The following is a 26,301-nucleotide window of genomic DNA, read 5'->3' on the forward strand; positions in this document are numbered from 1 at the left end:
ATTAACTCTAAACTCCTTCCCTACTGCCATTCAACAACCAGAAACATTTCCCACAGCATTTTCCCATAAACACTACCCTCAGGGCTGTGCTTTTCACTCTTCATTACCTACCAATTCCCTCCCCCCAGTGACTCTAGGAAAGGGCTCCCATCAGATTAGTAATCCCCATTATAATGGGGGATTACACATCCTTCATATCTGGTGAATCCAAAACATTATTAGCTGCAAGGTTCAGTATACAATACCTTGCAAAAGACGTCCTTTCCTTTATATTTTTCATGTTCTACTGACTGTACTTTTTTATGTGAAAGAACAGTTAATAAAAATGTTAAAAAGTAATTAAGAGATCAAAAATGTAAGGTTTCACATCTTTTATCATCGTGAACCCATACGTTACATAGAGCCTGCCTGTTCAATCCTCCACAAAGAATTGAGCTATTTCTGCTGTATCAAGTGAATACCAAACAAATATAATATTATTCAAAGGTATCGATTGAGGAAAGGCTACAAGACAATTTCACTGTGTCTGAATATCCCTTGGGGCACTGTCAGGTCTGTCCTTATGAAGTTGAAACAGTTTAGCAGGATCCAGACACTACCTCAGTCAAGCTATCCTTCCAAAGTTAGTAGTCGTGGGTTAAGGAAACTGCTGATGTCAAAGGGAGGCCCAAGATTACTAAGCTGCGCTGTAGGCGCACTAGCGTTTTAGCACTTGCTAATGCTAGAGACACCCATATTTTCTTATGGATCTCTCTAGCGTTAGCAAGTGCTAAAAACGCTAGTGCACCTTAGTAAACAGGGCCCTAGGGAAAAATGCTGCCTGCTCCACAAACATGACCTATATGGACATTTCAGGGAGCATGCCACTGCCAAAGAAAAGCCATATGATGTGCCATACAGCATAAGAGCCAGGAGGAAAACCAGTTTCAGTCTACCATTATAGACCCGGGTCTATCGCCACTTGGCCCGTCCATAACAGATTACTTGGCAGACTCTGGAATGCCACGTCTGAACCCTGAAGTGCTAGAACAATTAAATATGCCTATCAGGGCCAAGGAGCTGCAAAGAGTAGTGAAATCATTAAAACGTGGGTCAGCTCCGGGTCCGGATGGATTTGGTGCTGAGTACTATCAATTGCTTTTTCCACAAGTGGGTGGCCCTCTTCTTGATTTTTTTGAGGAGTCCATTGAATGTGGGGGATTTAGGCGAGAGTCTAATGAAGCCTTGATAACCCTAATTCCAAAAGAGGGCAAACCACCAGAAAATCCAGGTTCATATAGACCTATATCTCTTATAAATGTTGATTTAAAGATCTTAGCGAAGATCATCTCAGAACGCTTATCCCCTCTAATACCAAAATTAGTGGGAGAGGGTCAAGTGGGGTTTGTGCGGGGTAGACACCCTTGTCACAATGTCAGGAAGGCCTGTTTAGCCATTGCACAGAGTCTTACCAAGAACGAACCTTTGCTGCTAGTTAGCTTAGATGCCGAAAAGGCTTTTGACAAGGTGAGATGGGATTACCTTTTTTCTGTCCTTGATTATATTGGCATCCGAGGGTGGATATTTAATGCTATTGTGACGCTATACACTAATCCAAAAGCGTCATTATTGATTAATGGTATGAAATCGAACCCCTTTACAATAGCATGTGGCACGAGACAGGGTTGCCCCCTCTCACCACTCTTATTTTTGTTATACCTTGAACCATTGTTATGCACTATTCAAAGGGACCCAGATATACAGGGGATTAAATTACACTTGCGAGAGCTCAAAACTTTAGCTTTTGCAGATGATATATTAGTAACTATAACAAAACCCCAATCCTCTCTCCTGTACTTATTTGGAATTCTGGAGGAGTTTGGCTTCTACTCGGGCCTTGCCCTGAATAGGAGTAAGTCTATGGCTCTGCCAGTCCAGACACGGATACGTTCGACCTGGGAGGGGGCATTTCCATTAACATGGGCAGAGGATAAATTGAAATATCTTGGCATATGGCTGACAGCCGATCTGAACACCCTTTATAGCCAAAACATAGAACCCCTTAAACTGAAAACTAGACAGACTTTGCAAACATGGACGACTTTACCCCTATCCTTGATGGGGCGGATAGCCCTCTATAACATGATTCTGGTCCCAAAATGGGTTTATGTATTGCAAGTGCTTCCTTTGTTTCTTAAACATAAGGACGATCAGACGTTGACGAGGGTAATGACCAAATATTTATGGCAGGGGAAGAGACCAAGGTTACCAGTTTCTAAATTATATCTCTCTAGAGCTAAGGGGGGATTGGGACTCTTAAATCTAAAGTTATTCTCTGTGGCTAGTAATATGCGCCACCTTTCTGATTGGTTTCGCGGCACTAGTTTCTTTTCGTGTACTAGTATAGAGACCATGGTGTTCTCCCCCCGACATTTTAGTGCATGGCTGCATGCTACGCCAGGGGCAGTACATACACCCCGGTATTTTACATCAGTGGTGTCTCCATTAAGACAAACCTGGCGTTGGCTGGGCCGTAAATTTGTTTTTTCTACAACTTGCACTCCACTATTGCCGATAAGAGGCAACAACCACTTCCCCCCGGGGAGCTCGGCTAAACTTTTCCTAGAATGGGAAACACGGGGGATTAGCTATATACATCACTTATACTCAGAAGAGGGTATTTTAAAAACTACTGAAGAATTAGACAGAGAATTTGGTATACTTAGAAAAGATTTTTTTGCCTCCTTCCAACTAAGACATTATTTACGATCTATTCCACCCGCACATTTGAGTCCCCAAATATGGAGCCGACTGATGTCTCTTTTAGCTTTGGATGCTCAAGGGTCTGTCCCTTTAAAATATTACCATTCGGAACTACGTGAGCAATTAGGTGAGATTGATTACGAACAATTGGCAATGCAATGGAATAAAGACCTACCAGTGAACGTTAAATCCGATCACTTGAAGGCATGCTTTCTGGACTTAACCAAAATTTCTGAAAGCGTGGCGCTCCAAGAAACGGCCTATAAATTCCTGTCTCGAATGTTTTTTTCTCCACATAGAGCATGGAGGGCGCATGTAGGTCAGGAAGATAGATGTAAGAAGTGTGGTCACTCTCCAGCGGGGCTGGGCCACATGTTCTGGGCTTGTCCCCGAATAGCCAGATTTTGGACGCAAGTGTGTTGTCATGTGTCGGAAATGTGGAGGGTTACATGGCGGAAAAAGCCTCAGCTACTATTCCATAAATTTCACTTGGTACAAAGACCACCTATAGGGTTGCGCCCGTTTCTTAAAAAAACGGTTTTACTGGGTAAGAAGGTTATCTTGCAATTATGGATAACGCCAGACTCACCAACCCTGTCTCAATGGCGAGCGAGAATGATTTTTTTGTGCTCTTTGGAACGAAGAGCGGTGGGCGATCTGGCCTCACCCAGAGGAGAGTCTTTCTGCCAAACATGGGCCCCTTTTTGGGACTCATTAACAGAGGTGGCTAGAAGTAGGATTTTGAATTCTTAAAGGTTGAATGGAGGTGTTTTCCATGGCGTGGTAACAGAGGGAAATGATGTAAGAGAAAAAGTAAAAATTAATGAGGTGCTTGTCTAAAATCCTCGAAGCCCTAAAGATTAAGAATTTTAAAAGGAAATGACCTCTGGAAGCTAACCGACATGGCCTGATTTGGAAACGCTGGCAGGTTTTGTAACTCAGACATAAGTTTTGTGCGTGATAGCTCCATAAGAGGCTAAGCTAGATAGTGACTCTTTGCCTCCGTATCCATAATTGCTCTTTAGAGACGGGAGGGACGGGAGGGAGGGGAGGGGGGAGGATGGGGGGAAAAAGGGAGATTCAAAGTAAAGAGAAAACTGGCGAAACTGTTGGAGGCTATTAATTGTATGTTTTGTAGTTAATATTCTTAAAATGTATTTTGACTATAGCCGTACAAATTGTACTATTTTGTCTTTTAATAAACACATTTAAACATAGACCCGGGTCTATGAAGATTTGCCTTTCAGCAATAAATGATCTTAAGCAGAAAGCAAGCTCAGCAAGAACATCATGAACATCCTTGGTGGTCCAGTCAAAGCCCAGAACTAAATCCAATACAAAATTTGTGGAAAGACTTGACGACTGCATTTCAGAGAGTAGAGAAGTACCTTGATGATTAGAGATGTGGGCTGTGAAATCATGGAAGTGAAGGTTCAAATCCTGCTTCGCCTACTTGCACTTTTTGTGACCTTAGGCACGTCACTTCAACCTCTGTTGCTTCAGGAATTATTTTGATTGTGAGCCCATTTGACCAAGGAAATAACTCATTTGCCTGAATATAACTTGCCTTCAACTTGGATTTGGAAAAGGTGGGTAATAATCTAAAAATCCACAGACAATTCCTAGAGAATTTGAAAGAGCTTGAATTGTTCTGCTGAGAATAGGCAAAGATTGCACCATCCCACTGTACAAAGTCGATACACTTATCACGGATGACTTCCAGAAGTTATTTCTACAAAAGAGGCTTCTACCACTAGTGAGTCACAGAGTGTGAAGACTTCTGCAATCAAGACTTTTTGGCTTCGTATTTCTTAGTGTAGAGTATGTTGTAGATCAGGTAAAATCCCACTTTAATGCATTTTGAACTGTAGATTTAGACAGCAGAATATTTAAAAAATCTACAAGAATGTCAACATTTTACAGGGTACTGTAGCTAGATTTTGGAAGTTACCTCCTACTATGGCACATTATAATGCCCCATGAAATAAAAACTGTAGCTTTGAAATCTCTAGGACAAGTCTTACAATTGTTTCAATTGTTTAAAATTGAATCTGGGATGGAATATTGTACTTGATTCTTTCCTCTTGTGGTAGGTTTTCTTTTGTAGTAATGCTCAATTTTGTGACATTGTTCATACTGAGATGCTGACGTATACTTAGGTGGTGTTTCTAAAGATCGATTCATTTGAGGAAAGTTGTTGGAATACTTTGACATATCTGATCATATATTAATTTTTGTTGTTACTGATATAGCATATCCTTTGTTCTGTTGCCTGCCTATATCAAAAATAGAAAGATATAGGGGCCCTTTCACCAAGCTGTGGTAAGCACTAGCGTGTGCTTACCACAGCTTAAAAGTGCTTGGTAAGTTCAGGATTAGTGCGTGCACGCAATGCGGTAAAAAGTTATTTTTATTGTGGAGGGGCATTTATGGCCATTTCTGTGGTAATCAACACACTTAAATTGAGCTACAATGAGGGCTTTTCAATTAGCTCAAAATACTACTGCACGGATTTTATATGTTTTTTGTCAAAATATGACCACATTTCTACCACTTTGGCACAATTACATTGATTATCTATTGACTACTACTACTACTACTTAACATTTCTAAAGCGCTACTAAGGTTACGCAGCGCTGTACAATTTAACATGGAAGGACAGTCCCTGCTCAAGGAGCTTACAATCTAAAAGACAAGTGTATAATCTAAAAGACAGGTGTACAATCTAGAGACAAGTGTACAATCTAAAAGACAAGTGTAGAGTCAATCTGATAGGGCATACTATATTTCTCGAAAGGTTAGATGCTGAAGGCAGCATTGAAGAGGTGAGTTTCAAGCAGAGATTTGAAGATGGGTAGGGAGGGGGCTTGACGTAGGGGTTGAGGAAGATTGTTCCAGGCATAGGGTGAGGCAAGGCAGAATGAGCGGAGCCTGGAGTTGGCAGTGGTGGAGAAGGGTACTGAAAGGAGGGATTTGTCCTGTGAGCGGAGGTTACGGGCGGGAACATAGGGGGAGATGAGGGTAGAGAGGTAGTGAGGAGCCGCAGACTGGGTGCATTTGTAGGTAAGGAGTAGAAGCTTGAATTGTATGCTGTATCTGACCGGAACCCAGTGAAGTGACTTGAGGAGAGGGGTGATATGAGTATATCGGTTCTGGCGGAATATAAGACGTGCGGCAGCGTTCTGAATGGATTGAAGGGGGATAGATGGCTAAGTGGGAGGCCGGTGAGGAGTAAGTTGCAGTAGTCAAGGTGAGAGGTAATGAGAGCGTCGACGAGAGTTCGTGTGGTGTGCTCAGAGAGGAAAGGGCGAATTTTGCTGATGTTGAAGAGGAAGACGCGACAGGTCTTGTCAGTCTGTTGGATATGCGCAGAGGAGAGGGAGGAGTCAAAGATGACTCCGAGGTTGCGGGCAGATGGGACAGGGAGGATGATGGTGTTATCAACTGAGATAGAGAGTGGAGGAAGAGGAGAAGCGGGTTTAGGTGGAAAGACGAGGAGCTTGGTTTTGGACATGTTCAGCTTCAGGTGGCGGTTGGACATCCAGGCAGCAATGTCGGATAAGCAGGCCGATACCTTGGCCTGGGTCTCAGCGGTGATGTCTGGTGTGGAGAGATATAGCTGGGTGTCATCAGCATAAAGATGATACTGAAAACCATGAGATGAGATCAGTGAGCCTAGGGAAGAGGTGTAGATTGAGAAGAGAAGGGGTCCAAGAACAGATCCCTGGGGAACTCCAACAGATAGTGGGATGGGAGTGGAGGAAGATCCATGAGAGTGTACTCTGAAGGTGTGGTGGGAGAGATAAGAGGAGAATCAGGAGAGGACAGAGCCTTGGAACCCAAAAGAGGACAGTGTGGCAAGAAGTAAATCATGATTGACAGTGTCAAACGCAGCGGATAGATTGAGGAGGATGAGGATGGAATAGTGGCCTCTGGATTTGGCGAGGAGCAGGTCATTGCAGACTTTAGAGAGTGCTGTTTCTGTCGAGTGAAGAGGGTGAAAACCGGATTGAAGTGGATCGAGGATGGCATGAGAGGAGAGAAAATCAAGGCAGCGACTGTGAACGGTGTGCTCAAGTATTTTGGAGAGGAAGGGTAGGAGAGAGATGGGGCGGTAGTTGGAGGGGCAGGTAGGGTCAAGTGATGGTTTTTTTTTAGGAGAGGTGTGACTACGGCGTGCTTGAAGGTGTCAGGGACAGTTGCAGTGGAGAGAGAAAGGTTAAGGATGCGACAGATGGAGGGAGTGACAGTATGGGAGATGGTGTTAAGTAGGTTGGTGGGGATGGGATCGGAGGAACAGGTGGTGCATTTCGAGGAGGAAAGAAGGCGAGAGGTTTCATCTTCGGTGATCTCAGGAAAGGAGGAGAAAGAGGCCATGGTTGGTTGGTTGTTGGATGGGGCTACAGGCTAAAGAGGAGGTGGTGGCTTGGTAGTGAACTCAAGGTTGATCTTTTGCACCTTGTCGCGGAAGTAGTCAGCCAGTGATTGAGGAGAGAGTGAAGGGGGAGTGGGAGCGGGGGGCATTTTGTGGAGGGAGTTAAAGGTGGTGAAGAGACGACGAGGGTTGGAGCTGAGAGAATTGGTCAATTGGGTGTAATAGTTCTGTTTTGCAAGGAATAGGGAGGAATGGAAGGAGGATAGCATGAATTTGTAGTGAAGGAAGTCTGAATGGGTACGAGATTTCCTCCAGAGGCGTTCAGCGGATCGGGTGCAGGAGCGAAGGTAACGGATGCAAGGGGTCAGCCAAGGCTGGGGATTAGTACGCTTTGTGGGACGGGAGGTGGATGGGGCGAGGGTGTCCAAAGCAGAGGAGAGAGCGGCATTGTAAGCGGAGACCGCTTTGTCTACAGTCTCGGAGGACATGATGGAGGGGAGGAGATTAGAGATACTAGAGGATAAAGCGGGGGGGGTCAATAGCCTGGAGATTCCTGGAGGTGGTGGTTAAAGTTGGACGGGGCAGAGGGGGGGGGGGTGAAGAAGTGTAAATGTGATCAGGTGATGATTGGAGAGAGGTAGAGCAGAAGCGTGGAAATTGGAGGGTGAGCCGGAGGAAAGGACGAGGTCAAGACAATGGCCGTCACGGTGAGTAGGGGTGGTGGAGCACAGCTGGAGGTTGAAGGAGGATGTTAGGGTGAGGAACTTAGAAGCGATAGGGTCGGATGGGTCATCAGCGTGTATGTTAAAGTCTCTGAGAATGAGGGACGGAGATGAGGGTTCAAGAAAGACGGAAAGCCAAACATCAAAGTCGGTGAGGAAGGAAGAGAAGGATTTATCAGGGGGGCTGTAGATAACTGCGTCTCTGAGTGGCAGCGGGTAGAATAGCCAGATGGAGTGGGCTTCAAAGGATAAGAAGCAGTGAGACTGCGGTAGGGGGAGGGGTTGGAAACTACAGGAGGGCGAGTGTAGTAGCCCAACGCCTCCACCGCGGCCAACTGGGCGGGGAGTGTGGGAGAAGAGATAACCTTCATGGCAGAGGGCCGTGACTGAGGCCGAGTCTTCCGGGGAGATCCAGGTTTCGGTTAGGGCGAGCAGTTGAAGGGAGCGAGAGATGAAGAGATCGTGGGTGAAGGGCAGTTTGTTGCAGACTGAGTGGGCATTCCACAAGGCGCATGAGAAGGGGAGGGAAGAGGGGGGGAGGAGGGGAATAGAGACAAGATTGGAGACATCCCGGAATCGTTCGCATGGATAGGACGGGGACAGGTGAGGGGGACCTGGATTAGGGTTGTCTCCCGCGGATAGCAGGAGGAGGAGCAAGAGAATGCGGAGGAGGGTGGGGGAGGTCAGGTGGCAAAGGCGACGAAGACGGGGTGAACTTAGGAGGAATGGGGATGGGTTAATGGCAGGAAGGAAGTGTTGAAGGTTAAGAGCTAGGAAGGAGGAGGGGGACAAGAGGGATGGTGAGGTGGTGGGGGATGAGGGTGAATAGGGTATTGCCGTGGCGGGCGGGAGGGCAGCGAGTTCTAGTGGTAGACAGTGGGAGTGGGGGGGGGGGAAAGAAGATTAGGAAGGGACAGGGCAAGGAAGAGAACGTGGACAGGGGCCATAAGTAGTGGCTGAGGTGTAACAGGGGCCATAAGTAGTGGCTGAGGTGTTAAGCAGTTAACAGGTGTTAACAGGTGACTATGTAGTGACTGAGGTGTTAAGCAGATAGATAGAGCTGGAAAGCTGTGTTTGGACTGGCGAGTAGGTAAGTCAATGGCTGACAAGCTAGCAGGCAGGTAGGTAAGTCAATGGCTGAGAGGTTCGCAAGCAGGCAGGCAGGTTACTCGATGTGTTAACAGGCAGGCAGGTAGCAGCTGGAACAAGCGGTCAGGAACAAGCTGGGATAGACGGACAGGAGCAAGCCGGGACAAGCTGGAACAAGCCGGAACAGATGGACTGTGTCAGGATGAGCAGATGGACAGGCTGGAGCAAGCCGGGGCAGGCAGGAACAGATGGACTGTGATGAGCTGGACCAGAAGACGACAGAACAACAGGATACGTTGAGGTGGATGGATTGGAACAAGCTGGAACAGACGAACTGGCACAAGCTGGATCATGCAGGAACGGATGGACTGGAACAAGTTGGAACAGTCGGGCTGGAATGGACGGACTGGAACAAGCTGGAGCAGGCTGGAACGAGTTGGAACATGCTGGGGAAGGCTGGAGCAGATGAACTGGAACAAGTTGGAATAGACGGACTGGAGCAGGCTGGAACACACTGGAGCCGGTGGACTGGAACAAGCAGAGGGTAAGCTGGATCGGCGGACTGGAACAAGCTGGGATCAGGAGGACTGGAACACGCTGGAACACGCTGGAGCAGATGGATTGGAGAGTCTGGATCAGGCGGACTGGACCACACTGGAGTCGATGGACTAGAACAAGCCGGGGGTAAGCTGGATCGGCGGACTGGAACAAGCTGGGATCAGGAGGACTGAAACGAGCTGGAAGCCGCTGGAGCAGATGGATTGGAGCAAGCAGGGAGAAGCTGGATCAAGCAGACTGGAACACACTGGAGTCAATGGACTGGAACAAGCAGGGGGAAAGCTGGATCTGCGGACTGGAAAGCAGGGGGAAAGCTGGATCTGTGGACCAGAACAAGCTGGGACCAGAAGGACTGAACAAACTGGAACACGCTGGAGCAGATGGACAGGAGCAAGTAGGGAGAAGCTGGACCAGGCCGACTGGAACACACTGGAGCAGATGAACTGGGACCAGCAGGGGGGAAGCTGGAGCCGGTGGACTGGAGCAAGCAAGCAGGGAGAAGCTGGGGCGGGTGGACTGGGGCAAGCTGGAGCAGCTGGGCAGCCACACTTGGTGCCTCCAGAGCAGCAGAGCAGCAAGGCTGGGACCAGCAGGGGGGAAGCTGGAGCCGGTGGACTGGAGCGAGCAAGCAAGCAGGGAGAAGCTGGAGCGGGTGGACTGGGTCAAGCTGGAGCAGCTGGGCAGCCACACTCGGTGCCTCCAGAGCAGCAGAGCAGCAAGGCGCGTGGAAATCTGCCCCGCCGTGGAAGCACAGCGCCCCACCACGACTGCCCTAGCCCCGAGGACTCGGCACCGTGATGGGGGCAGGCCGCGGGAGGACGGGCAGCGTGGGCGTCGGGCTGCCGGTCCGGGAGCGCCGCGGCGGTGCGGTGGGTCTCCTGGATCGCTGGGTTGGGCCCGCGCCACGAGGTCGGGTGCGCACCACAAGGCCGCGGGTGAGCTCACTCCAACTCACCCGGGCCACACGGCGCTCCCACCCGACATGGCTCCAGGCAGTTCCTGCCGGGGAGCGCGGCGGCCGACACGTACTCACCCACGGACTCGGCGAACTCGGCGCCTGGCAGCACGCGGCCGTCTCACAGCCCGGGCCCTCGCAGCGATGGAGGGCCGAACCCGTCCACGATGCGGCTCCCGGAGTCGGGAAACCCTCGGCAGCAGTGGCAACCGCGTCGATCTGCGTCTCTGGCTCCTCTGGGGGGGGGGGGGGGGGGAGAATTGCACTGCAGCGGGAGCACTGGGGAAACGATCCCTGGACCGGTCCACAACGGAGCTCCCCACAGTGCGACCTACCAGTCGGCCATCTTGTACATCTTGAATTTAGAGTACCACATAAAGATTCTGTTACTTGACTTTAAAGGGCTAATTAATCAATAGCTTGTGTCATCTCTGCTAGCTTGCATTTACATCAGCACGCTAGACCTTTAAGATCTGCCTTGTCAAATTTACTTGATTTATTCGCCTTGTCAAATTTACTTGATGTATTCTCATTTTGCTTAGTTCGTCTCGAGGAATAGAGAGCCTCCATTTTTTACATTACAGGACCCAGACTTTGGGATGAGCTACCAGCTCCCTTGCAAGCGCTTAGGAATTTGGATAAGTTTAAGAAATCCTTGAAGACTTATTTTTTTCATTGTACCTTCAATGTCGATATTTGATATGATGATAAGATGCAGCCTGTTTGACATTTGTCTGTTTGATGATAGGATAATTTTATGTTGTCTGTTCAACATTTTATGTATGTTATTTTAGTGTGTGATTATGCATGTAATGATGTCAACCATCTTTGAAACACACCTCTTGGTCTCTATTCACCCCTGATACAGCCTTTATAAGGGCGAAACATGGCCAAATAGGGCTTTTAGTATTTTGTTTATGTGTAGTGAATAAATTTGAGTAATGGATGTTCTTTGTCAGTCTGCTGTTTTTTTGCCATCTTGGATCTTGCAGATCACTTGCCTTTCTGTTTTTGGTTCCGTTAACTAACAGACAGGTTTTCAGCTTTCTCTCAGCTTTATTTGTGTACAATGACATACCATAATCTGTTTTATTGCTAACACACACTTCTTGCTTAACATAGTGCTCTGGACTGGAGGCCCAACACTGGCTAAAGTAATATCTTGCTTTATCAGTCCTGAATAGTGATCATTCTCTGACTCAGCACCTCATTCTCTCTGACTAGACCTCCGATCCAAAGGACTAAATAACTCAGACGTACCCTTCCTGTTGCATTTCGTATATCAATTCACTACATAACAATCAAATAAACCACATTTTTTTCTTTGTATTATCAGTCTGTTTCCTGGCAGGGTCCAGCCCCGTCCTTAAGAGCATATTTGTCTCCTTTAAAATGTGAACCTGAGTTTCTAATGGGCCGATGATCAGAAGCAAATGCAGGTGCTAGAGGCTGTTAGTGCCATACTAGCGCCTGCGTTTGCTACCGCTCCATAATCAGAGCCCCCGAGCGTGTGAAACAATGCACTCGCAGGCTCTGAAAGCAACTAGCATGCACATGCATGCAAAACAGGGCTCTTAGCGCAAGTAGAATGCAAATGCATGCTAAACCTATTCATCCTCAACGATCAATGACCAGCGCCAAAGATTGGCTTGCTGGCCACGGCAAACCCTACGCCAGCTCGGAGCTGGAAACGAGCGAAGTGGACAGGCGCGCGGCACCCCCCCCCCCAGCGGTGTGCACCCGGGGGGCCGCACTGCACCCGTGGGGCGGGGCGCATCGGCAATCCCCCACGGGTGTCAGCTCCCCTAGGAACGCCACTGCTCTGCACGAATATAACACATGCTAGGATATCCCTATAACCAGCCCCTCCAAATGACACACTGATTACAATTTATAACAAATTACTACTTTACCTATGAAAAGTTATTCCGTTCTTATACTTCCTCTGTGTACATCCGTATGCTGCACAAGCTGGCATGTTTGAAAATATAAATGAAATTAAATTTTAATGCTACCAACAAGACGACAACATGGATGAAGGAGCTCAGACGTTTGTTTGCTTTGTTTTGAGTGTATAGGGATGACGGCTGAGCGACGGAGTGGAAACAGATATTACCCTAATTGGTTTCAAGTGTTGACGTCATTTCGTCTCCTGTTTTATCCAACCTCCCCTTAGGTCAGCCAGCCTGCTAAATGAGAGAAGAGCTGTGTTATCTCATCTGCCCAGTGCAGGCTGCAGCCCTGCTAGAGACGAAACTTAAATGTTGTGGTTTAAGTAAAAGTCTGCTGAGTTGCTCTCCTTCCAATCCCTACACAGTGTTGAAAACTTCAACCCCTCCCTGCTGCACAGAGGGCCCTCTTTTCCTGAATCTGGCAAAAAAAACCCAAAACAACCCAGAATATTTGTAATTGGACCTAAAGACGTATTTAATTTTAACCTAGGCCGCCGGATTCCTTACCTGCGCTTCCTGGCCAGGTTGAGTGCGATCCAGGGCACGAAGCGGTACCGGTAGGATTTCCAGCGGGTGAGCAGAGCCCGGAGCGTCCCAGTCTGGCCCGCCATGATGGCTGGAGCGGAAAGAGAGCGCGCGGCGGAGGGAGGATCGCTGGTTCTCTTCTCGTTGTACGTCTTTCTTTTCGGATAACAGGGAACTTAATCCTTCAATCAGGCTTCGATGTCAGTTTCGTTCCTTATCACCTTTGCAGGGTTCGTGCAGGAACATGGATTAGAAAAGTGAGGGGCAAGATTTTAAAACTGGCAAAACAAAGAAACAAAAACAAACAAAAAAAATCCAAACGTATTAGTCGCAAGCATGGAAGATTACTCCTGGCCTTGGTTGTGTGAAAGTTTTGGTTTCAGTAGGCTTTGTGCATCATAATGATATCTTTTTTTTTTTTTTGTTATATTTGTGCCAGTGTTGTCAGATAATTTGGAAAGAACACCACACTGATATTCCAATTAAAGAGTTGCATTTGCATGGGGACAGAAATTTCAGCCATCCCCGACTCCCCGCCCATCCTTACTGGAATCTAACTCATCCCCGCATGTAATCTCCCTCCACTGTGCTAAAATAACCTGATTTGTGGTAAAATAACTCAACAGTAGCCCATGTAGATAACTTCCTCTCCCAGTGCTTATGGGGATTTCAATACTATCAACCATATCCATCATTTTTTTTGTGCTATTATAATTGCTATGGCACAAGGAAGGCTGGCCTGGCACTACACTAATGTGGGAACCCCACAGGACCTGCATCCATCCGTGCAGGAGTCCCATGGACCTGAAGGGGATCCCTGTGGGAGTCCCCGCTAACTCCGTTCCCATGCAGCTCTCTAATTCTGATAAGCCATCAGTGCAGTGACGCAATTTGATTGTTTTCTGTTCAGAAAAGCAGCAGCTCAGCGCTTGTGCAGATGGCTCTTTTTATTATAGTATTACAAAACATAGTTAACAAACCAAGCAACAGCTGTACAAGGCATCAAGTCTCATACAATAAATTGTAACCAATTATAAGATTTGCCACAGTACAGTCTACCAGATAAATTAAAACAACTTGCTCAGCCTAACCCTAAAAGACATGCTGACCCACCTTGCAAAAACATCCCCCTAAGCTGCAGAACTCAAATCCCAGGCACACCTCCCTCCAGTTATGTGCCATTCTTCTCAGGTAATTTGGAAAGAACATCACCCAGTGACATTCCACAGGAGCCGAGGGCCACAGAAACAGATTAATTCTCTTCTGTGCCACACTCACAGCTCCCAAGGACAGGATCATGCACGGTGGGTGAGGGCTGGAGCCAGAATACTCCAGCAGGCCAAGGCTACTCTTTCTCTGGGCACTCATTGGGAGATGCATTAAACTTACCAAGACAGCAATGTACTTTTTTTGAGTGGTTTCAGCCAGTTTAGCGAGCACTTTATTCAGTGGGAAATGCACAGAGGGGTTCTGTGGGTTTTTTTCCACTCACGGCAGCAGACAATGGGAATAGTATGCTAATGCATTTAAACAAGCTGATCAGTCTTCAAATGTGCATTCTGAGGGATGCATAACCATTTTCCGAGTGATGCACAGAAGCAGCCTCTACCTTTTACGAGGAAATTTTAATGGGAGGTCAGAGGTTGTTACTAGTGGTTGGATCTTGCTACAGTACAGCAGAGAGGAGGCCTGAACATGGGGGTAAAGAGGCACAGCTCCTAGTTTCTGGAGCATTGGCAGGAGCAGATTCATTTTTTTTGGACATGGCAATCATCGTCCTTTAGGACATTCTCGAGCTTGCTGTGTATCAACACACAAAATTATTCCTCACAATGTTTTCACGTACTACAGATGTTTCTAACTTCTAACTACAGGAGATGGTGTTTCATAGTTGGTCACAAATAGCTTTGTCTGCCTGCTAGTAACCTATAGTTTAGGGACTCCTTTGTACCAGCGATTCTGTTGATAGCAGCATCAGAGAAAATGATCTGTCCTTTCTTGTCAGGCACAAAACTAGCTATTTCAACTTTCAAACTGTTGACAAGGGGGGCATGAAAGAAAGAAAGGGTGTACCAGTCCAGCTTACCTACCTTGAACTCTGTTGCCACAGATCTGATGCAGAAGAGCCTTTCTGTAGGCAGTGTTAGTCTCCTTCCCAGGGCATACCATACAGCTTAAATATCTCTTCCCTTGAAGTGCACTCTTCTGTGTCAGCCTTCGCTTATCGGAAGGCTTTCTTGTGCTGCTCTTTGTAAACATGTCTGTATTTTATAAAGGTGTAGCATCCTTTCTGGGATTCCTGATCAAAAAGAACCTCCACTTCCAGCATCATTATTGATATGGCCTTGCCTGGGGGGTAATCTGTGTGAGTAAGCTGTGGCAGCATAAAAAAAAAGTTTGAAAAAAAAAAGAAAACCACACAAGCTTTCATCCATGCAGCTTATATGTATGTATGAAAGCCATGTGTAGCACACACTGAGCATGTGCAGTGCAGCCACACTTAGTGTGTGGCTATTGTATGCATGCGCTGTCTTTGCAAGCAGCTCATTTGCATGCAATTTCCTTTGGGAATTACTCGCTATGTCCAGGGACTTTTGTGCATCACCTCCTCATTCCTGAAGACAAGCCAGCAGTCTCATTTTTGCAGAAACAGTAACTCGCTTTAGTAACTCAAACACAGTTCATAACAGTCAACTTGATCTAAACATTTCAGTGATCCTTCAGATGTATCAGCACAACATTAAACTCAGTCTCCAATGATAGGGTGCCTTATGTTTATTGGTATTGAGCAGTAGCCTTATGTTTATAACTACATTTTTTAAAATACTTTGAGTAGTAGCCTTATGTTATAAATTATGTAAGGAGTTTTTTGCCCATGATGATATAAGGGACCTCCCTTATGTTGGTGCACCAACGACGGAGTATTCCCTTATAATTTGAGGCTTTTTCTCCTATTTAAAAATATTGATAGAATTCAAGGATATTGATGTTTGATTATATTGTTGTACTTCTGTTGGGAAATATCCTACAGTGCTGTTATTGGAAATTGTGCTTTTTTTTTTTTTTTTTAAATTCATATTTCAGTCTTTCCAAACAGTGATTATCTTGCCACCAAACAAAAAGAATGTAAAAGATGGTATTTAGGGTGATTTTTTCTCCTCTTGATAAGTTTCAGTCCACATATGCAGGTACACACAGAACCATTTATCTCACATTTCTCCTGTTTGCAACTGGAACAGGGTACTTGACATTGTCCTCAGAATCAGCTCTCTATTCTCAGATTTAGGTTTAGGGACTAGTTAACTGGTAACACCACACTGAATCCCCCTTACAGTATTTTCTCTAATCTGGATGCAGCAATGATAAGGGCCCCACTCTGTCCCCTTTTGGTTTAGTTTCCTTGACCTAGGCAACCTCAGCGTGGAGGGTACTCCGGGCTCCCGGTCAATAGAACAATCTAAGTCCAGTATTATTATTGAAAATTACTCTCTGGCCCATCCTAAAACAGGACTTCTCCTCGGTACTGCAGGTCATCTGGCAGGGATGGGCTACCAAAGACCCAGTACTCCTTACACTCAGAATTTTTATTAGTTCTCTGGCCCAATTTGTCCAAGGAGATTTAATAAGACTAGTCTGGGGACAACACTAAGAATACCAGAACAACCATTTCCTTCTTGTCCCAGACCTAACAAACCTTTTTGGACAGTCTTCCAACCAATCTTCATTAGTCCAGAATTTCATTCTTTTCTAAACAAGGATTGTATGATTGGACAATCCCACTATAAATGTTCCAACATCCCTCTTACCCCACAATTTCTCCAACATTAACTGGAGCCCACTATATTCTTTGTACAGCGTTGAATTGAAATTGTTTATAATTAATTATGGTCAAGCAAGTATGAATATATCCGTATATTTGAGCCCACTCCAACTCCCCTATTTGGTCAAATTTGGTAGGGAAGCCCTGCCCAGCGCATCCCAGGATGCATAGGGCAGGGCGCTGCCATTTTGGAGGTAGCGCTAAAAGGAGGAGGGAGTACTACCTCCTCCGTTACTTGAAGGTATGGGGGGGGGGGGGGTGAGGCCACTAGACCACCCTGTCTTCTATTGGGGGGGGGGGTCAGGTCATGTTTCCTGTGGGGGGCTGGAAGGGCAGATGTATGCTGGACAGGGCTCTCTATTCTAGCCCAATGCTCTGTAAACCCAAATGCCAGCTCTGAGGGTTTACAGAGGTAGCAGTGCCCTTGTTTGACGCACTGCCCGCTGAGCATTGCGGATGAATGCAAATGTCCCTGTTTAGCAAAGCGTTCAGAGCTGGTGAGTGCATTCTTACACGCGCTCACCAGCTCTGATCCTGGGGCGCAGGCAAATGCGGGCGCTAGTCCAGTGTTAATGGACTGTAGCGCCCACGTTTGCTTTTATTCATCTGCGAGTTCTGAAAGGCATACATTTTTACTAGGGCTGTACATTTAACGTATTAACGCAATTAGCGCATTAAATGTTTAATGCATTAAAATTTTTAATGCAAGCTAACTCAGTACTTGACCAAGTCTCCCTTTTTTTTTTTTTTTAACCTCAAGCTCCAGCAGCTCCCTCCTCTGTGGGGAGGGAAAAGTTTTGGGTGGTTATGGTGGTGAATTTATTTGTGTTGTGAGGTGAGTATAAGGCATTGTGTTTTTTTTCTGCGTTGAGTTTTAGCTGGAATGCATCCGCCTAGGAGTGCATGATTTGGAAGCTTTGGTTAATTTCGTTGGTGATTTCCTTTAGGTCATGTTTGAATGGGATGTAAATCGTCACATCGTCTGCATATATGTATGGGTTGAGATTTTGATTGTCTAATAGCTTGGCTAGGGGTGTCATCATTAGGTTAAAGAGGGTGAGAGGAGGGATCCTTGGGGAACTCCGCATTCTGGTATCCAAGGGGCTATCGCCGCGTTGGCTGTTACTTGGTATGATCTTGTTGTCAGGAATCCTCTAAACCATTTAAGCATGTTACCTCCAACTCCAAAGTATTCCAGGATGTGTAATAATATTCCATGGTTGACCATGTCGAAGGCACTGGACATGTCAAATTGTAGGAGAAGTATGTTATTGCCAGTTGCAATTGTTTGTTTAAATTTATTCATTAAAGTTACTAGTACTGTTTCTGTGCTGTAGTTCGATCGAATTCCTGACTGACATTCGTGCAGAATTGAGTGTTTATTTAGCTGGTTAGTGAGCTGTTTCGTTACTATGCCTTCCATAAGTTTGGTTATCAGCGGGATAGATGCTACTGTGAACGGGAAGGAAGAGAGGAGGGTAGGTGGAGGCGAGTGGTTACAAGTGGTTACGAGTCAAAAGCAATGTTAAAGAGGTGGGCTTTCAGTCTAGATTTAAAGGTGGCCAAGGATGGGGCAAGACGTAGGGGCTCAGGAAGTTTATTCCAGGCGTAGGGTGCAGCGGGACAGAAGGCGCGAAGTCTGGAGTTGCCAGTAGTGGAGAAGGGAACAGATAAGAAGGATTTATCCATGGAGCGGAGTGCACGGGAAGGGGTGTAGGGAAGGACGAGTGTGGAGAGATACTGGGGAGCAGCAGAGTGAATACATTTATAGGTTAGTAGAAGAAGTTTGAACAGGAAGCGAAAACGGATAGGGAGCCAGTGAAGGGTCTTGAGGAGAGGGGTAGTATGAGTAAAGCGACCCTGGCGGAAGATGAGACGGGCAGCAGAGTTTTGAACCGACTGGAGAGGGGAGAGGTGACTAAGTGGGAGGCCAGCAAGAAGCAGATTGCAGTAGTCTAAACAAGAGGTGACAAGGGTGTGGATGAGGGTTTTGGTAGAGTGCTCGGAAAGAAAGGGGCGGATTTTACGGATGTTGTAAAGAAAGAAACGACAGGTCTTGGCGGTCTGCTGGATATGAGCAGAGAAGGAGAGAGAAGAGTCAAAGATGACCCCAAGGTTTCGAGCTGAGGAGACAGGGAGAATGAGAGAGCCATCATGAGGTCTGTTATGAATTGTTGAGGGGCAGATCTTATAAGATTACTAGGACAGATGTCTAACTTGCATTGCGACTTGGCGTATCTTTTGAGTGCTTGAGAGATGTTTTCGATCGATAGTGAGTCAAAGTTGGTCCATGATCGGTCTTGCTGGGTATTCCCCATGTATTGGGTCTAGACACTCCAGGAGGTTTACATAATCAATTGTGTTGCTGGGTATCATAGTTCGTAGCTTTATAATTTTCTCCCTGAAGTAATTCGCAAGGTTGTCTGCTGATGGGGTATCTATGTTATTATAAGTAACCGGCGTGGTATAGGTAGGGTTGTTAAGAATTTAGGTCCTAGAAGCTAATGCTGTTTAGCATTGGGTTTGCTATACAGGTTCCAAGTGTCTCTGTTATAGGATTTCTTTGATACTTCACAAAGAATCTGACAATGGAAGGTGTGTTGATCCTGAGATAACATCACAATGTTTAATATTTATATATTGTTGTGTAGTGAATTGTAAGGGGAAATTACCTACCTACAGTTCTGGCAAACGTAGTATATGTTATAGAACTGGAGATGCAGGGTTTATATTGATATTCTGTCTCGTCCTGTGTAGATTCTAGACTTCATCCTTTGATACAAGTTACAAGATTCTTGCTAATGTTTGTAAATTAGGCAAAAAGGTTACCTGAAATGACCGGAGAACCTCCTTATTAGAAACCTTTTAGCAGTTCTGCAAGGATAGTGTCCAAAATGGTGGTTGCGATTGTGGTATGGAATGTACAAGGAAAAAAAATACTGACGATTACTCCAAAATTATGAAATGTTACAATTTGTACTTCTGCTGTGACATTTAATAAGAATGATTAAAAATATGTATTTTGGAAAATATGGACATAGTTTCCTTTTTATCCACAAATTAAACATTGCCGTTTGTTTGGGAGTGAAAAATTCCAGCACCTTTTTGTCTACAAATTAAATCTTGGAAATCTGTACTTCAGAAAACATTGAGCGAATATGCAAAAAGGCCACATGGTACAGCTGCACAATGGATAATGCACTAATAAAGTTTGACCGATTAAGTCCACTTCAAATTCACATACACCACATTTGTTCAAAAACTTTTATTTACTATAAAGACAAAAAAAACCCACCAAAAATAGGTACAAATTATACTATAAAATTGGTTCAATGGGGTAAAAACTTTTAATAATTAAAATATCTTGATATATTTAAAATAACAGAGGATACATTTAAGCCAAATTTTCTTAACCCAGAGATTTCTGTAAAATTTGCTTGCACAGTAAGGTGCTAATAGAAGTTAGCCCTTAAGCCCTGGAAGTCTTAGGAATCTCCTTGTGAAAGTGAACTTTGGTAGAAGAAACTCTATAGGACACCTGAGGTAGTAGAAACTGGAAAACAGCAGTAGACGTTATTTACAATTTTAAAAAGTACCAAATAACATTAAAGAACAGCATAACAATAATTACACAGTACAATTTTCAGTCCAGCTTTGATCCAAAGAAAATAAGAATACATCACATCAGCGTTTAATAAAAAAAAAAAAAGACAAAAACAAAAAACCCACACACAAAAACCCACCACAATGACCACCAGCAAGCTGAGGGAAACAAACTCAAACAAAATGCATTCTGACATCGATAAGCAGTCTGAGTTTGAAGTGTGGTAGGTATGCTAATCTACAGCGTAATACTGATTAGCTGAGGTTCATCAGTTTAAATTTCTGCCATTAAAAATTAATCTGATGACTGATCTTCCAGTATATATAAATGGCAAGAGTGCATCTTTTAAAGCTTGCACATGACAACTTGGAAGAAACATGCGAGACATTAAAAAAAAAAAAATGTAAAGTGGTAAAAAAACAAAAACCCACAAATAATCAAGTATAATACAGTTAGCTACCAAGCTTCACATTTAGGTAATATTTTAACTCTTCAAAGACTGCCAGAAGTCTGTCAAAAATAAAAAGGAATGTTACATTTCAGAAAGAAATACACATTCATATTTAGTGACGTTGCTTACAATAGAAAACAATATCACATTCCTGGATACTTGAACTTTTGTTTTCCAATTCGTGTTGTACATTTATAAACATTGTAGCTTATTTTATTGTCCTGAGCCTTTTAGAACAATTCTTTTCCATAATACAGAAATACAGGTGGCTCCTGAAGAGTTAAAACTAACATTTCCACAAAAAAGGACTAAACATATTCCATATTTTAAAGATTCACCAGCAATGAAATAGGGAAAGTAAGCCAAACAGCAGCTGCCCTTTTCCTTCAGTAAAACATGCATCAGAAGCCAAAACCCACCTTAAAAATCATTACAATGTAAGGAAACGCAGGTGAAGTTTAAACCATATATAGTCTCCTCAATCAGTTTTTTTCAAGTAAATTCATGTTATTGAAATCAGCTCTTCAAAAATGTAATTTGTACATTGGATTTAAAAATATTAAAACATACATTTATCAAATTGTATACTAACCTAAAACAGATGATGTATGGCAGAAGGAAAACAGCAGATTGAATGCAAAAATCAATAATGCACATGAACACAATCATTTCATAAAAGAAAAGACAGACTGGTTTTGGTTTGAAATTTAGACCTGTCTAAAAAGTTTATCAAAATGGTTCTACGGAAGGGGGAAAAAAAAAAAAAGACAAACCAGAACTGAAAAGGTCACGCTGATTTTCTCTGGATTCCTTTGCAGGGTGAGAAAGATGCTACACTAGGACATGAACTTGAGGCCATGTACATTTTCCCTTTTTCAGATGACGTGCACCCCAGCCCACTGAAAGTTATTCCAACCTACATAGAATCCAGTTTCCTCCAAGACCATTACTCTACTAGGACTCTGCATTGCTTAAATGTGTCAACATTTTTTTCCTGATAGATTGCAGTGCTATTTCTCACTTCCTAACTTCTCTGCACTGGATTGTAGCAAATACAATGCACCTGAATTCAAACAAACTGCAATAAGAGTTCTAGCAACAGTGAAATATTCAGTGACACACAGCATGCATCTAAGTTCTAACCTTTTCTTTTTCCTCGTAGTTAACATAAATAAAAAAGAAAAAAAATCATATTTCCCTGAATGTTAAAGAAATGAAAGTTAAAAATGAAACTGGAGCTTCAGATTTAAAAAATCATGAAATGAATGGGCCAACAGTGAGACACATCAAACCACAAAAGACCTGCTATATATTTATGACACAGGCACACTATGTGGTTTTATTAAGTACTCATTACTTACTATTGTTTCTACTGCTCCACCCTAAGCAGTTTGTAAAATATTATATATATTTTATTTATTTTGTTGCTGATGAAAATGACCAGGACAGCACAATAACTCTGCTTTTTCAACCATTTGTGCTACATGATAAAACGGAAAGAGGTTGCTTTATCAAAGATCCCAAGCCCTTCGGCTGCTAATATTGCTGAGAAAGTGCTCCAAAATGACAGTAATTTTCTGTCCTACAACTTTTCAGCCTTAAAAAATGTTTTTCTTATTAGGAGTCAAGAACTTTCAGAATAAAAAGGCACAGTTTACATATTTCTGCAAAAAGGAGAAACATTTTGCACATTGAATTATGATCCAGATCTCGATTTGTTGAACGTCTACATAAGTAAGAACTCCCAACAGGTGCCAAGTTCTTGTCATCTAGTTAAGGCCAACACATGCTGCTTCTGCACCAAACTGCACCGCAAGCAAGATTTGTTTCTGTATTCAGTAGCATCACTTTCCATGTCTCTTTACAGTTTAGCAATTTACTACCATGCGGTACGGAAGACTGGATGTTTCAGTAGTTCCCTTGATGGAGGTCTGTCCTGAGGTTGAAGTTCCAAACACCGAAGTGTCACATCTCGTAAACCAGGAGACAGATGGGAGGGAATTCCAGGAGCTGTTGTTGCACTTGCAATCTGTGTGTGTGCACAAACAAAAAAAAGGAACAAAGAACTTATTTTTCAAAGTATTTGTTTGTAGAAATGGAAAAGTGGTAAATGCACATTTGAAAAGTGGAGCAAATCTTATAAACTCAATGAGGACCTGTATATAAAGTGCTTCCTTCCAATTCATAAAAGAATGCTATATATTATTAAATTAGTTCTTTGGTCTACAGTAGTTTATCAAAAATGGATATATTAAAAAAATACAGCCTCAGCCTTAGATCGTTTCTATGGCATAATTTTTCTAGCACATTTGGAGTTCGTCAGTAATAGCTATATAACATTTTACTTAAGCATGCTAACAAGGTGCAACCCTTCCCATTTTCAGCATTTCATTACCTCTACTTAATCTCTATAATGTATTACCTTGAAAATGAGTGCAAGATGGTTAGAGTGTTTTTCTGCATTCCAAGGTGGTTTAGCACAAGACATTTCTATAATGGCACAGCCAACACTCCAAACATCACAACTCCTTCCATACTGCTGGCCTCTCAGTACCTAAAATAAAGTGAAAAAACAAAAAGTGGGAAATCAGCATCAACCACCTGACTACCACGTGTTCACCTACATTTAAACATACACACTTAGTATTTGGAAGAGTAAGACTAATGGGAAAGGTATCAGAGTTAGTGGTTTTAGAATAATCCACATTCATTGTAGACCACATATAATGTAACAATATAAAGCAGGATTGCTTATAAGTGGAGGATTGGCCTAGTCGTTAGGGTGGTGGACTTTGGCCCTGGGGAACTGAGGAACTGAGTTTGATTCCCGGCACAGGCAGCTCCTTGTGACTCTGGGCAAGTCACTTAACCCTCCATTGCCTGCCACATTGAGCCTGCCATGAGTGGGAAAAAGTGTGGGGTACAAATGTAACAAAAATAAAAAAATAATGCTGTCTAGGGGTGGCCCAAGACAGCCTGCTGCCTGAGGCGAGGGGATTTCTGCCGCTGCGCCCCAGTTCTGCTCAGCCCCCCCCCCCAGCTCAACATCTCCCCCCTTCCCCAAATTTACCTTCTTTTCTGGTTTTCCAAAAGTCAGGGTGGCAGTAGTTCCTATACGCTGCCCTGCTGCCAGCCTCAGCCCCTTTTCTGCACTGCGGCCCGCCCCACCTCAGAGGAAACAGGAAGCACGTCAGAGAGGCGGGCCGTAAGAGAGAAAAGGTCAGAAGCAGGGCAGCACATGGGAACCACTGCAGCCCTGACATCTGAAAAGAAAAGGTCAATTCATGGAAGGGGGGGGGGGGGGGGCCTGCCTCAGGTGGCCTAATAGTAGGGCCACCACTGATGCTGTCAATTGTTGGAACCAGCCATTGTACATCTGATATAATGTGGATTCAATTATAACAAACAAGGCAAAAGCAAGAACAAGAGCCTCATGAGTAGAAAAAACAACAAAAAATAGTGAGGCTCAAAAGGGAAAAGACAAGCACTCCAAGAGATGGAGGATGGAATAGTCACTTCTGTTTATATATGACTGAAGATAAATCATCACCTATTGGAGTATAACACTGCACCTGGAGAATCGCAACATGACACGACCATGTTTTGAGTTGTGATGAGTCATGATTCTCCAGGTGCAGTGTTATACTCCAATAGATGATGATTTATCTTCAGTCATAAATAAACAGAAGTGACTATTCCATCTCGTGGATTCCTTGTATTTTCCTTTTTGGACCTTACTTTACTTTTTGTTGTTCAGTTATAACAAAATCAACTATCTTAGACCCCAATATTCATATTATATGGTGTCTACAGTGTCACTGCCACTCAGCCTAAATGGATCTGGAAACCAATTTACCTTTTCAAATTAGGTCCACATTGCTTAAGTTCCTGATGCTATCAAACACTAAACTGCATGGCAAAAATATGCCACAGTTTCAGAGGACAATGTGAAACAGCAGATCATAACTGGGCTTTCCAAAGTATTAGAAATGAGACGTCTAGTTTGAAGACATTACATTTGGTCAAAGAGAAATTAGGATTTTAGAAATGCCAATTTACAGAACTCAATCCTTCCAGCATCAGGATGTTTCAAGTACCATCCTTTTCAGCTCTCAACAGACTGGACTATAATGGATCTACAACATTAAGTAAGGCCAGCAAGATTTGCTAACTCATTTTATTCATTAGATTATTGTGAGAGTTCAAGATTTATCTTACCAACACAATAAAAGAGAATTAAAAAGTAAAAATGTAATTCTAAACAGAAGTGAAAGGCAACTAAAGAGTGAAATAGTTCAAACTAGTGAGAAAACAGAAAGAACTAGCAAAACAAAAGTCTTGTTTTATTTCATTTTCACCCCCGTGTGTATTGCTGGGGTTTACCCAAACAGTGCTTTTACAGAATACGATAACAGCAGCCTGAAACCCTTGCCCAGGGGATGGCCACGCAGCAAGTGTTTTAACTTACTGCACGGCCATTTCCTTACTTAAAAGAAAAATGCCTTTTACTGGCGACGGTAAAAGGGGGCCTTGGCATGCAGCAAACCTGAATGCCGACACCACCGAGGGCCCTTTTTACAGCTGTTTGGGGCCCTAAATTAAAGTTACAGCCTTCACACAGTACTGCTTTTGGTTACTTGGCACCACTGATTTAGAACTCACTCCCCTCTGTACTTTCATTTAGAGTTCTTTTAAGAAATTCAAAGCCTCTTCGCAAGCAGTACAGTTCTTAACAACCCTTCTGCAAATTTGTCCCTGTAGTTAATTTTCGTATTTTCTTATTTTTACATGTTTTGTCTTATTCAGTTTATTATACATTAACATAGTAGATGACGGCAGAAGAAGACCTGCATGGTCCATCCAGTCTGCCCAACAAGATAAATTCATATGTGTATACCTTACCTTGATTTGTACCTGTCTTTTCAGGGCACAGACCGTATAAGTCTGCCCAGCAGGATTCCCCACCTCCCAACCACCAGTCCCCGCCTCCCATCACCGGCTCTGGCACAGACCGTATAAGTCTGCCCTCCACTATCCTCGCCTCTCAACCACCAACCCCTCTTCCCCCCACCTGCTCCGCCACCCTACATTTTCCCCTTCCCTTTGTTATGTTTGATGTTTTGCATCTACCATGTATTTAATAGAAATAGAAGTCGATAAAATAAAGATAAAGTAAACATAAATCTTATTTTTCAAAGATCTGACTCAATAAAGGCTTCCACATTACCTTTGGATCCATTACCCCCTTACTTGTTGAATGATCCCCTTACTGGCATATTACCATTTATTGACTCCATAAATAATAACCTCTCTTAGGGACAACTCCCGTCTTGCAGTAAAGTTGCAAATTTCCATTCAGTCTCAAATTTGCTAGTCATTTAAAAAAATAGTGGAGAAGGTCATTCTCACACAACTCATTAATTCTGTACAGAAATTCTATCCAACTGTAGCAGTTGGGTTACAGAACTGGCTTTTGGCACACACACTTTCTGGTATCCTTGACCAACA

General features: G+C 44.1%; 1 protein-coding gene and 1 long non-coding RNA gene across 2 annotated transcripts in view; both read right to left on the bottom strand.

The window, feature by feature from the left end:
* LOC115459640 (SET domain-containing protein 9-like) overlaps positions 1-13,359 on the bottom strand; it is a 37,950-nt gene extending 24,591 nt beyond the window's left edge. The window contains exon 1 of the mRNA XM_030189444.1: positions 12,901-13,359. Within this exon, the coding sequence (XP_030045304.1) occupies positions 12,901-13,004 (104 nt within the window). The 5' untranslated portion in view covers positions 13,005-13,359. The remainder of the gene's footprint in view (positions 1-12,900) is intronic.
* Positions 13,360-14,036: 677 nt separating this feature from the next.
* On the bottom strand, positions 14,037-23,476 carry LOC115459641. The gene is made up of 4 exons (XR_003940312.1): positions 23,216-23,476; positions 20,770-22,822; positions 15,811-15,814; positions 14,037-14,048 (listed from the first exon to the last, which is right to left on the bottom strand). It is a non-coding gene; the product is annotated as an uncharacterized LOC115459641 (long non-coding RNA).
* Positions 23,477-26,301: the final 2,825 nt, after the last annotated feature.

Source organism: Microcaecilia unicolor, unplaced genomic scaffold (assembly GCF_901765095.1).
Source record: "Microcaecilia unicolor unplaced genomic scaffold, aMicUni1.1, whole genome shotgun sequence".
Taxonomy (NCBI): domain Eukaryota; kingdom Metazoa; phylum Chordata; class Amphibia; order Gymnophiona; family Siphonopidae; genus Microcaecilia; species Microcaecilia unicolor.